General features: G+C 60.3%; 1 protein-coding gene across 2 annotated transcripts in view; it reads left to right on the top strand.

Annotated features, from left to right (window-relative positions):
• RASD2 (RASD family, member 2) overlaps positions 1-9779 on the top strand; it is a 36185-nt gene extending 26406 nt beyond the window's left edge. Inside the window, exons 1-3 of one of the 2 annotated variants that reach the window (XM_005884914.1) lie at positions 7-69; positions 4872-5151; positions 8380-9779. In XM_005884914.1, coding sequence (XP_005884976.1) covers positions 4881-5151; positions 8380-8909 — 801 coding nt within the window. In that variant the 5' untranslated portion in view covers positions 7-69; positions 4872-4880 and the 3' untranslated portion in view covers positions 8910-9779. Of the gene's footprint in view, positions 1-6; positions 70-4871; positions 5152-8379 lie in introns of those variants that run through there. The other variant, XM_005884915.2, reaches the window with a different exon arrangement.
• The last annotated feature ends 3140 nt before the right edge of the window (positions 9780-12919 follow it).

The raw sequence follows: 12919 nt of genomic DNA, 5'->3' as shown, positions 1-12919 counted from the left end.
TCCCCGCAGCTCCAGGCGCTTCCAGGCAGCCCTCCGAGCGGAACCAGAGGCCCGACCCGCCCTCCCCAGGTAGGAGAGAGACCCCCGACAGAAGCGGGGAGCTGGGTGTAGCGGGGAAGCCAGGCAGAAGGGTTTGAGGATTGTCGGGGTGAGGCTGGGGGAAGCTTGACATGATTAGCACAGTAAAACGGATTGTGGCAGGTCCATGGGCAGCTTTGCACATCTAGAGAAAATTAAATCAGCTGAGCACCTACTATGTGTCAGGCAGGGTGCTAGGCCCTTTATTTATGCCTGGTTAGAAAAACTTATTGAACTTCTACTCTTATTGATTGGTGCTGGAAGCTTCCATTCAAGAGCCCGTTTGAATATGAGGAGACTGGTTCTCAGGGAGGGAGAGGTACTTACTCTCCCCCTCTTTCCTGAGCCAGCTGCTGCCTGCACACCTGGAAGGAGGGTGGGGCTGGTTGTGGTCAGTCGGCGCCCCCCTTCCCCCCCGGCCCTGAGGAGGACCCCCTCTGAGGAGGGAGGAGTGAGGACCACCTTCCTTGTCCAGAGTTCCTTAGCTTTCTCTGGGTTGGTGCAAGGAGTGTTTCCTGAGTGAGTCCCTTCCCAGGATGGGTGTCCTGTACTCAGCTGGCCAGAGGGACCTCATACACCTCTGAGGGGCTCCCTCTGACCTCTCCTCTTTGCCCCCAGCCCTGGGAGGAGGAGGAAGGATATTGTCCAGGACCTCCTGGGAGGTAGGAGGCCAGGCTGGGAAGGGCAGCCAGCTCAGGAGCCTGTGATTCAGGCTTCCCCTGGCATCAGGGACACAAGACGGGGTCCCCCAAGACCTCTGCCTGCTCTCCAGTCCCACCCCAGTGGCTGCTCCAAAAAGCCCCTTGACTGCGCAGAAGCGTCACGAAGCAAGGAGCCTGCTTGCTGTGTGCCAGGAGCTGTGTCAGCCTCTAGGCTTCTCACTGGGCTCTCTGGGCCACATTCTGGGTTTGCTTTTATCATTTCCCTTTGAGAGATGACCAACCAACCCCCCCAGGCCAGGCCATTTGCCCAAGGTCGCTGAGCTGGTGAAAGGCTGAGCTGGTTTCCTGGCCGGTGATGCCTGCCTGCCTACCTCCATCCTGAGCCACCAAGGGTGGTGAGGTTGGCTTTGCAAAGCCCCCAGGACCCATCTCAGCGTGGGCACGGAGGCTGGCGAATCCATGTGTCCAGCGAGGCTGTGATGTGCCCTAGCAGAGGAGGCTCGAGGTGTGTGGGAGGGAGGGGGGGCAGTGCAGTGGCGGAGCTCTGGGGTGCTCACAGGGAAGAGGACGCCGCCACACTCGTCCTGCAGTCCTTGCTCACCTGACCTCCATCTTCCAGGCAGGCCCTGGGGGAGGGGCTCCAGGAAGAAGGGGTGAGCCCACAGATGCATGCACCGGGAGCTGGAGCAGGGTTTGCTGGAGAGCCCTGGGCAGGGTGCCCGCACCCAGCTGCCTGGAGGGAGAGGGAATGAGACTGTAACAGGCCTCGGGGGTCATTTCCCTGCCAGACTCCAGCGGAGGCTTCCCTGAGTCGGTCACTATTGTGAAAGGCTCCGGTTTGGTCTGGGGGTGGGTCTTCACAGAGGCCAGAGCCCAGGCTTGGAGCCAATGGCCTGACTTTAACCCTGGCCCGGCCACTCATCTCTGTGAACCGGGGCAAGCGACTCCAGTCGATGGTGGTCCCCTCTTCGTGGGGCTGTTGTGAAGTCATTGGAATAAGGTACACCAAGTACCCAGTGATGGAAGCCTGCCTGGCTGGGGTGACTGTTCCCCCAGGATGACCCCACCCCAACTCTGCTTCAACCTTTCTGCCTCCCAGGTGCCCTTAGAATGGTCCTGGAGTGGGGGGTCTGCCCAGTCAGAGACCTGCACTCAGGGACTCCTGCTGCTGTCTGTCCCCTTGAACCACCAGGGTGGACTGTCAACCCGAAAAGGGCTCTTTGAACTCTGACCCCTGTCTCCTCCTCACTGTGTAGGTGTCAGCCTGGCTGAGGATAGAGAGGAGCAGGCAGTGGGGTGGAGAAGTTGTGCCCACAGCACTGCCCACAGCTCCTCCTCTGGGGGAGGAGAAGGGGGAGAGATGCGAGGGTGAAAGGCGGAGCCCACAGAGGTGCTGTCACCTGGCATCCAGGTGTCTGTGAGCCTCACACAGCCCCACGTGGTTGAGGCCACGTGAAGGCTCACAGTCTTCTCTCAAAGAAGAAAGCCACAGATTTTCCCTCTCCTTGTTTGCCTCTCCCTGCCTCCCTGCCTCCTCTCTCTGACTCCCTCCTCTTCTCTCTGATTCCCTGCCTCCTCTTTCTCTCTCCTCTCTCTGACTCACTGTCTCCTCTCTCTGGGCCTTACTTAGCCCATTCAGTCCCTGACATTAGCATGTCCGTAAGAGGAGCCCTAGGGGTAGAGGCTGGGGTAGGTGGTGATGGAGACAAACACTGTTTCTGGGGGCTGCTGGCCTCCTTCCCTCCCGTTCTAGACAGAGATGACCACCAGCAGAGTCAAGCTCCCTGCAGAGGGTCTTGGGGAGGGGATGTCCTTGTTGGGGCCTCTTTCCCCATCTCTGCTGGAGGCCCAGGCTGGCTCACAGCCCTGAAGGAGACTGAGAAGGGCTCACGGCTGTTGATCTTGTATCCCCGGCTCCCCACTGCCCACCTATGCGTGTGCCCAAGGCACTGAGACCCTCCTTGTCACAGCCCCCAGGCCAGCCAGCCAGGCGGGGGTGGAGGGAGAAGAGCCCAGAGGCAGAGTCATTTGCTTCATTCATTCATGGATCACTTATTGAGCTCCAGCTGTGTACACGGCACTGCAATCCTGTGGGGTAAATGGAAAGATGGCTTCAGACATGAGTAGGGTGGGGGACGTGGGGGTCTTAGCTTGGAGTCACTGTCCTTGGAGCCACCCTTATTAACTCGGGCGCCAGTCACGTAGCTTTTAAGCAGCAGGGTCCTTATTTGTGAAATGAGGAAGATAAGAGGTGCCTCAGAGGGAGGGGGTGAGGAGACGCCATAGCACTGGGCAGCCTGCCTGCGGTCCCGCCCTCCTCTGCTGGTGGCAGACAGGTGTGTCACCATGAGCAAGTTCCCAAACTCCGCTGTGTTTCGATGCCCTCGTCCGTACATTGGGATAACTCCACCTGCCTTCTGGGATCACTGAGGGGTGAAGGGGGTTAGGACGTGCTCTCATCACTTGGAACATTCTGGAATTTATTAACTGCAAAATAAACGCCAGCTATTATTCGTCTACACTTAGCACAGTGCTTGGCACGCGGCAGGGGCTTGGTTCATGGTGATCGCTAGCCTGGCTCCCGGCCCGGGGTCGGCGGTGTGCTGAGCAGCCTCACTGTGTGCGTCTCTTTGCAAGTCATTCATTGACATTGTGGCGGCTCGGAATCAGCCACGGTGGCAGTATGTACGCCATGGAAATCGACAAACGCTAGCAATCAGAGCTTTTTCAAAAGGTATTTTTTTGAGAGCAGTTTACTGCGCAGCGGCTGTCCGTCGCCTGGGTGGGCAGGACGGGTGCCAGGAGACTTGCACACAGGATCTGTCTCCATCTCAGGTCTCGGCATCATGGCAGACAGAGCTGTAAGATGCTGGAGAGAGCCTTCGTGTACATGAGCGAGGCACTCCAGGCCACTGACCTGGGGCACCCAGGGGTGGGGGCCAGCACGTACACCCCTTTGTGACTCCTCTGAGCCCCGTTTTCCCCGCCTGCACCTCCCTGTGTGGTGGCCTGGGGGTTGATATTTCAGGGGCCCGTATCCATTTCTCGTTCCTCTGCTCTAGAGAGGAAGGGATTCCTGCTGGGGTGGGTAGGGGTCCGAGCAGCCTTCAGACAGGAGTAGCATTTGAGCCAGACCCTGAAACATACAAGGGAGGGGGTGTTCTGGGGGAGGGACTCGCCTGAGCTGGGGAGCGGAGGCAGATCTCAGCAGAGCTCAAACCAACTAGAGTGACTAGGGGGCTTGGGGGCCCAACTAGAGTGACGGGGGCTTGGGGGTCCTGGGGGGATCCTGATGGGTGTTGAGACAGGAAAGGAGAGAATCTGGGCTGTGACTGGCCTTTGGGGGGGGGGGGGGCTGATGGAGTTCCTGGAAGTTTGGAGCTCAGATTCATTTCAGCCTCGTCCACAAGGCGGGAGGCTCCCATAGAAAGTTCTGGGTATATCAGAACCATGAACCCTCGGAGTTAGAAGGACTTGAGTTGTTCAGGGGTCATTTCTCTGACCCATATCGCCTAGTCCAGGTCTCTGGGTCTCCTGAGGTGGGCAAACTCCCAGGGCCTGGGGGCGGGTGGGGGGGGATTGCCAGGCAGCCCCACGCTCTGGCATGAGGATGTGGTCTGGACACGGCCTCTCCCATGTCGTGTCCTGGAACCACAGGCTCCTGGGAGGCCAGAGACGGAAGGGACGGATGGATCAGGGAGAGACCAGAATCTAACAGGAGTTAACATCTCTGAGATCTCGCCATGTGCCGAGCCCTTGACAATAGCTGCATGAGTTGAGTCCATTTTATAGATGAGAAAAGTGACTCCCAGGAAAGTTAGGCGACTTGCCCAGGAGCAATAGTGAGGGAGTGATAATGAGGATTCGAGCCCTCGCAGTCGGTGCTGGAATAAGTAAGGGGCGAGTGAGTGAGTGAGTGAGTGAATGAAGAAGGAAAGAAACGAGGGTATGAACGAACGAACGTGCAGAACTCCAGAGCCGCTTAGAGAGACCCTAGGCCACCATTTCCATTTTACAGACAGAAAACTGAGACCTAGTCAGGGGCCAGGCAGAGGAGGCCACGGCCTTCAGCAAGGGGCGGCAGGGCTGCATCCGGGGCCTCCTGACGTCCACCACCCCTCTCTGTCACAGCCCCGAGCCATGATGAAGACCCTGTCCAGCGGGAACTGCACGTTCAGCGTGCCCGCCAAGAACTCGTACCGCATGGTGGTGCTGGGCGCCTCCCGGGTGGGCAAGAGCTCCATTGTCTCTCGCTTCCTCAACGGCCGCTTCGAGGACCAGTACACGCCCACCATCGAGGACTTCCACCGGAAGGTCTACAACATCCGAGGCGACATGTACCAGCTGGACATCCTGGACACGTCCGGCAACCACCCCTTCCCCGCCATGCGCAGGCTCTCCATCCTCACAGGTGGGTGCCTGGGGTGGGCGTGGGTGCCCCGCATGTGGGCGTATGTGCCCAGCACTTTACAGCGTGCAGAGCGCTTGCCCACCCATCGTCTGAGATGAAGGTCACAGAGGCCCCGTGCGCTGTGCAGGTCACATCGGTGTTGCCGCTTGTCCGAGCAAATGTTGGTGCCAGGGCCCAAATTCCATCTGTCCAACTCTGGATCCATTACCCAGGACTCCAGAGCGGCCTTCCCGACCAGGAGCTGACAGAGACGGGCTGGGGATGTCCTGGGAGCAGAGGGGCTGCCGCCTTCCTCCTGAGGGAGGTGACTCGGCAGGGCTCTGGGGCTCACGGCCAGTCTGCTGGGCTCAGGTCTCTTGACATCCCATGTCCTTTGCCACCTCTCAGCGGTAACAACAGGAGCCCGGTGGGGGTCAGCCAGAGGGCAGGCGGGGGCCCTGCCCATGCTAGGGGCATTTATTTATTTAATCCTCACAGCTAACCTAGGAGACGGGTATTCGCCTCTATTTTACAGGTGGGGGAACTGAGGCTGAGCGAGGTTAAGTTACTCCGGTGGTAACACAGCTGATGACTGGAAGTCTGTGTCATGCTTTACCACTAAGCTATCCTGAAGCCGCTCAGCCCCGAGAGATTGTTGGGGATCAAGGGGCAGGTGGAGGTGGGGGCTGGGCCATCGCTCAGGTGATGCTAGCAGCTTTGTGTAGTAACGAAGTGGGCAGGCCTAGAAGCCAGGCTGCCTGGGTCCAAGTCCTGGTTCCCCTGCGTCCTGGTTTGGTGCTGGGCACGAGCTTGATCTCTTCGTGCCTCACTTTTCTCATCTGTTGTTGGCATCACATCAGCCATTGTGAGAACTAAATGAGTTAACACGTGAAAAGCTGGGTGAGCAGATAGCAAGTGCTCAGTGAGTATCGGTGGGAAGTAAAGCAGTGTGTGCAGTGTGCCTGCTTCGGGCCCTGCGGAGGCATGTCCCAGGCCACGCCCACCCATCGCTGGGCGGTGATGAAGGGAAGGAAAGAGCAAGTAACCCCCTCTCCAGTCACTGCCAGAGTCACCCTCAAATCAGATGCTTCTGCACCAAGAATCCCATGTCATGCTCACCCTCCCCCCGCACCCTGCTTGTGCCCCTGCCTGGGGTGCCAGGCTTAGGGTGAAATAGTCCGTATTTTGGAGAGGCGGTGTGTGAATAGAAAGAGCCCTGGACTGACCTGGGTTCGAGTCCTGGCTCCACCATGGGGGTGGCGTAGACATGTGACCAGAGGTCTGAATCGCAGTCTTGCCAGCTGCTCGGGCATAGCCTCGCCTCCTCCAGTGAGGCTGAGAGGAATGGAGGAAAGTGCGTGGGGCACTTCCAGCACAGGGTGGCTATTGCAGGACTGTCAGCCCTTGGGGAGGGGCCTGGGTGGCCACCCATGTAACTAGGCTGACATCTGAGGCAGGGAGAGGGGGAGATGCAGAGAGCGACCACAGGCATGTTTTCAAAATTAATCTTTAATTACACAAACAATATATACAAACACACCCTCCTTTAAACACATAGACCAGGCTAAAAAGCGCCCTTGACTCATGTCCCCTCCCCCAGCCCTGCCGCCTCCCGGGGGTGGCCACCCCTCAGTGTGGCGTGGACTCTTCCGGCCCTCCCCCACGAACACATTAACATTCCTGTTGGAATCCCCACAACAGAGAGTATTTTCGTCTGTTGCTCTTTTACGTGCATATACCATTCCGAGCACATCTGCCTGCCGCTTGCGGTTCCACTCACCCATCCGTGCCTCCTTTTCCAACCCGGTGCTGATGCGCACGACAACCTGAAAACCATCCATTCTGCCGCCACCTCTCCCAGCTGCCAAGCCCGGCCCGCTGACGCTGAAGCTTGGCGCAGTCTTGCATTTGAATATGTCGAGGCTGCCGAATCCTCAGGGGCCCCGGAGTAGCCGAATGGGACGGGTTTGGCAGCCCAAGTGGAGTCGGTTGCCAGGCTGGTACTGCCTGGCAAGTGCTTTTCTAAACAGCCCACACCGTCATTCATTCCATCCCATCCCTCCGCATACATTCAGCTGGCTTTAGGAGCACCCACTGTGCCGGGCCCTGGGAGGCGGGGAGGGCGATGAGGCCCCCTGCTCCAGAGCTCACTGTTCAGAGCGCACCATAGGCCGGTGCACAGTTCTGAGCGTGGCAAGTGCTATCGTGGGGACGGACGTGTGCTCTGGGGTCCAGAGGAGTGGGGGGCCTGGAACCGCTTCATTCTCTCGAGAACTTGGGCCGGTTGCCGCCGCCCCTGAGCCTCAGTTCCCGCGTCGGTAAAGCAGGGATCTGGCCATCTCACCAAAGTGAGGAAGGGTCTTTGAGCGTGAGGTTGTGATCACTGTAGTAAGATCTGGAAATTGGGATGAAGGCGGCAGCCCTCTCTCCACCCCTGCCCCCTCCACATCGTCCTTGTTTCAGATTCAAAGGTCTCCTCCAGTGATGCCGTGAGCTAAACTAGGGATAGTGTGGCCCTTGGAGGCCAGCAGAGAACACCTACTGTGTGCTAGGTACTGGCTAGGCGAGGACAGACTTGGGCCCCAATCTTGGCCTGGCCACATGGAGCTGTGGGATCTGGGGCAGGCTGCTCGTCCTTTCTGAGCCGCAGTTTGCTCACCTGTACCACGAAGGTAACATACCTCACAGAGGTCTTGTAAGGACTCAGGGAAACGGTGGGCATGAAGCCGTGCCGGCTCCTGAAGGTGCGTGTTCTCATTAGCATTGTTGATACCCAGACCACTGGCCAGCGTCCCTGCAGTCATCTCCTGTGACCCTCAAGGTCAGCCCACAGGGCAGTGCTTCATCCACATGGGACAGATGGGGAAATGAGATTGGAGAGGTCGCATGGTCCCCTGAAGGTCGTGTGGTCCCCTGAAGGTCGTGTGGCTGGTGAGTGGAGGAGGCAAGATGCACACCCGGGCCACCCGATGCCGCACCGAGTTCCTGCTGTGCGTGAGGTGCAGCTCCCGGCCTGGGGTGTGCACTGAACGAGACAGGCAGGACCCCTCCTCTCGTGGACATTGTATTTATTGTTATTCTTCCATCGTCCCCACAAGCGCCTAAGTCACTCAGCCCTGCAGGGAAATGGGGGGTGGATGAACCGTGTCCGAACCAGGCTGTGCCACCGATGAGCTGCGCGGCCTCGTGGGGGAGGGGGCTGTCGGGAGCCGCCTGCGAACTCACCACCTGGGGTTTCTCTCCCCACAGGGGATGTCTTCATCCTGGTGTTCAGCCTGGACAGCCGGGAGTCCTTCGACGAGGTCAAGCGCCTGCAGAAGCAGATCCTGGAGGTCAAGTCCTGCCTGAAGAACAAGACCAAGGAGGCGGCGGAGCTGCCCATGGTCATCTGCGGCAACAAGAACGACCACGGCGAGCTGTGCCGCCAGGTGCCCGCCACCGAGGCCGAGCTGCTGGTGTCGGGCGACGAGAACTGCGCCTACTTCGAGGTGTCGGCCAAGAAGAACACCAACGTGGACGAGATGTTCTACGTGCTCTTCAGCATGGCCAAGCTGCCCCACGAGATGAGCCCCGCCCTGCACCGGAAGATCTCCGTGCAGTACGGCGACACCTTCCACCCCAGGCCCTTCTGCATGCGCCGCGTCAAGGAGACGGACGCCTACGGCATGGTCTCGCCCTTCGCCCGCCGCCCCAGCGTCAACAGTGACCTCAAGTACATCAAGGCCAAGGTCCTGCGGGAGGGCCAGGCCCGGGAGCGGGACAAATGCACCATCCAGTGAGCGGGAGGGACGCTGGGGTGGGGCTCGGGCAGTGCCTTACGGGAGGCGGCCCGGATGCCCGCACCCCCCAAGAGACCCCCAATGGCAGTGGTTGGCGCCAGACTGGAGGACCCCAGCCTTGAACCTCTGAACCTTCTCTTGCCTTCCTGCCTCCTCCCTCTGATTCCACGGATGCCCCTGGTCCCAGCTCCGCCGGGTGGGGACGGATCTCTGCAAGCAGGAGACGAGGCTGGGAGACAGCTGGACTTGATGCAGGGACCCCAGTCGAGCCTTCCTGGCCTTGGGTCATAAGAAACACTGATGCCAGAGGGGCCAGGACCCCTGCACCCCACAGGGCCTCCTGGGATGGCGACAGGATGAAAACAGCACCCAGAGCAGCCGGGAGAGCTCAGCTGTCCTGGCGTGAGACCCAGCTTGGCTCAGCGGGCCGCTAGGAGAGCCCCTGCACTCCCAATCCTGAAACTCTCGCCCTCTGGCTCAGCTGTTTCTACCCCTGCCCCCCACGTGGGCCCCGGCTGTTCGGGACCTCAAGCCAGGGGCGTCTGTGTATGGAAGGGGGTGCAGCCACGTCTCTGGGGCCACGTCCACCCCCGGGACCACCTGCCTCCCTCCGCCTCCTCTCCCAGGTTCCCCCGTCTGCTGGTTTACTTTGTTGTTACAGCTGTTCTCACGTCGTGTGTAGCATAGGAATGGAAATCCTTGTACTGTAAAAGCCTAGTGACCCCTCGTTGGCCAGGCCCCCACCCAGTTCACGTCCACTGCCTCCCCCGCTCCCCGACGGGGTTCCCTGGCCTGTCTGCAGCTGGACACTGCCCTCCATCTGAGCTTTACAGTCCACACTCACCCAGGCCGGGCCGGGCATCGGGCCGCTTCAGCTTTTTTTTGTAACTAGTTCAGGACAGAGCTCCATCTAGAACCAGGCTCTCCTTGGTGCTGGGGCCACTGTGTGCTGGAAACGGGGTGAGTGATGCACTTTATGACCCCAAGGCCAGGGCCTTCCCCGGGCCTGGACTCTCCCCTCCCCCGCCCGCCTCTGCCCTCCCTGCTGTCCCACCGCCTTCCGCGCACACACAGCTGGTGGGAGGCTTGGAGGAGCAGCCGGGAGCCAGAGCTGAGCCTGGAAGAAGCAGGTGTAAAGACTCCCAGTGGGTCTTTTTCTCGTGCCCAGGATGGGGCGGTACTGGGTACCAGGCCTGCTGGGATTTGAACCTCTAGACCAAACGCTGTTGTCATCAGCTCTTAAATACACTTTGTACTTTAATTTTCTGAAAATATTTATGTTTAGGGCCACAAAGAACCTTAATAATCATCTAGTGACTCTTTCCAAGGCCCAGAGAGGGTAAGCAACTTGCCCGAGGTCACACAGCAAGTCTATGAGCGGCAGACACAGGGCTGGGTCTGGACATTCAGCACACACCGTGATGTGTGTCCTCTCCTCATGCTGCCTCTGAGGCTCCTGTAGATTCGGTGTACATTGTGCCCACATATGCAGTGTACACACGTGCGAACACACACACAAGCCCTAGCCTCAGCTCTGCACACCCTCCGCCCGCACCCTGGCCCCTGCTGCTCACTGCAGCAGCCCTGACCTGCATCTGTGCCCCTGCCCATCCCGCCCCGAACCTTCCGTTACCTTGGCCAGGACAGGTGTGCGGCCTGGCCTCGCCCAGATCTCTGTGTATACTCTCTAATATTAAAGTGGGTTTGTTTCTAAGCCGTGTCCTTGACCGTGTGCATTTCCAAGAGGAGGTGGCCTCTTCCCCCCACAGCTGGTCTTTTCCTCCCGGAGTGGCACCTGCTGGGGTCCTCGCTCTGCGTGTCAGTGTCAGTCTTCACAGTTAAGGATGTGGGGGGAGGGGAGAATAAACTCCAACCCTCTCTTAGCCCAGGCCCTCCTGGGCCCTCTTGGGGGCGGGTGCTGAGCGTCTGTCCCTCTAGAGGGGTGGCAGGTGAGAGAGGAGAGGACCCTGGGGACCGTCAGCCGTTGGAGTCACCATGGTTGGGTTCCATGTGGCTCCCATAGAGCATCGATTTTGCCCCCAGGGGACATTTGGCAATGTCTAGGAACGGGGTGGGGGTGGGGGTGGGGGTGGGGGTGGGGGTGGGGGTGGGGGTGGGGGTGGGGGTGGGGGTGGGGGTGGGGGTGGGGGTGGGGGTGGGGGTGGGGGTGGGGGTGGGGGTGGGGGTGGGGGTGGGGGTGGGGGTGGGGGTGGGGGTGGGGGTGGGGGTGGGGGTGGGGGTGGGGGTGGGGGTGGGGGTGGGGGTGGGGGTGGGGGTGGGGGTGGGGGTGGGGGTGGGGGTGGGGGTGGGGGTGGGGGTGGGGGTGGGGGTGGGGGTGGGGGTGGGGGTGGGGGTGGGGGTGGGGGTGGGGGTGGGGGTGGGGGTGGGGGTGGGGGTGGGGGTGGGGGTGGGGGTGGGGGTGGGGGTGGGGGTGGGGGTGGGGGTGGGGGTGGGGGTGGGGGTGGGGGTGGGGGTGGGGGTGGGGGTGGGGGGGGGGGTGTCGTGCTCCTGGCGTCTGGCGGGAGGAGGGGAGGAGGTTAAGGACGCTGCTGAACCTCTCCTGTGGCCGGGACAGCCTCATGAGAAAGAGTCACCACGTGGACAGTCAGCCCTGAGGGCAGGACATGCCCAGGTCTGTGCACGGCTAATGTGACGTACGACTTTCTGGATGAGCAGAGTGTGCCCTCCTGGGCAGTGAGACGGGACAGGGGTGGGGTGGCAGGTGGAGGGAGAGGGAGGAGGTCTTGTCCTGGTGAAACCCTGAACGTGCCACCTTGAACCCAGGGGGAAGGGAAGGGAATGGGCCGGGCCTGGCTGCATGCCTTCCACCCCTCATCCCCCGCCGCCTTGGGTCTTCAGCTCCCAGAGAAACATGCTCCTCATGTTTATCCAATTTTAGCATCATGTCCAAGATGGCAGAGCCGGTGAGGGGGCAGGCTGGGGAGTCCACACCAGAGGCCACCGAGCTCCATGTGGGCGAGGAAAGGATTTGCATCTGGGAGTTGCGGACGGGTCTGTGCTGCTGATCAGTCAGCAAAGGCCCCTGCATGTAGGTGCAAGGCCTGAGACGGAAGGCAGGTCGGGCCCTGCACCCACCTGCTCAGAGAGCAGCAGGCAGGCCCCTGCGTGCGGGGAGCTCGCGATCCAGAGCGAGAAGCCCCTGCCTGCACATTCACAAAGCAAGGTGCGCCCGGCTGTGGTGGCGGCAAAACCAGGTGACCCTGGGATGCAGGGAGCCCGGGAGAGAGCCCAACCTCTGCCCACCCAGGAGCCCAGCCCCTCCCATCCTTGGCCCACACCAGCCCCAGACGATCAGTGTGGGAGGCAAGTCGCTCTGACGCTTCCCCACACCTGGTTACTCCCTCTGCACCGCAGGTCAGCCCTGCACCTCTAGACACGCAGAATAGGGAAGCCGCTGGGCGCACCACAGCGAGCCTCCCACGGAATCTGGCCCAGCCAACCCACCTCCTCCATGTGCGACCCCAAGGGCGCCATGTCCTTGCCCAGTTGTCATCTGGTTCGGCTCTAAATGAGAGGTGGGGAGGAGGGCAGCGGACCAGACAGCACACCCACAGCCCCTCGCAGCCCTGCGCTGTCTACGAGAGAATTAATATTCCTGTTACATAACCCACAACATTCCGATCGTTGCTAAACAGAACACGCTTGCTCCGGCCCCGGTCCCTGCATCCCACACTCTCGCCCTGGAGTGGGGTGAGCCAGCAAAGGGCTTTGGCGGAGGGAGAAGATTTCCCCGGCAAATCTCTTCTTAGCCCTGGGACAGAGGGTGGAATAAGATGGTAGGAAAATTATTCTCATGGGAGACCCATCAGAGACAAGCCCAGGGCAGCCCGTTTAATTCCCGGCCCCGAGGAAGGGCAGGTTGGGAGTCTGATTTCAGAGAATTCTGCACTGCGAATTCTAAGTACTTGCTCTGTTCCGCCTCCCTGAACCTGTCACTTACTCAAAAGAAAAACTTCAGTCTGCGTCACAGCTTGGCAGGGAGGTGGGGG

Source organism: Myotis brandtii, unplaced genomic scaffold (genome assembly GCF_000412655.1).
Source record: "Myotis brandtii unplaced genomic scaffold, ASM41265v1 scaffold876, whole genome shotgun sequence".
NCBI lineage: Eukaryota > Metazoa > Chordata > Mammalia > Chiroptera > Vespertilionidae > Myotis > Myotis brandtii.
The sequence above is the reverse complement of the archived record's forward strand: the minus strand, read 5'-3'. Positions and strand labels throughout refer to the sequence as shown.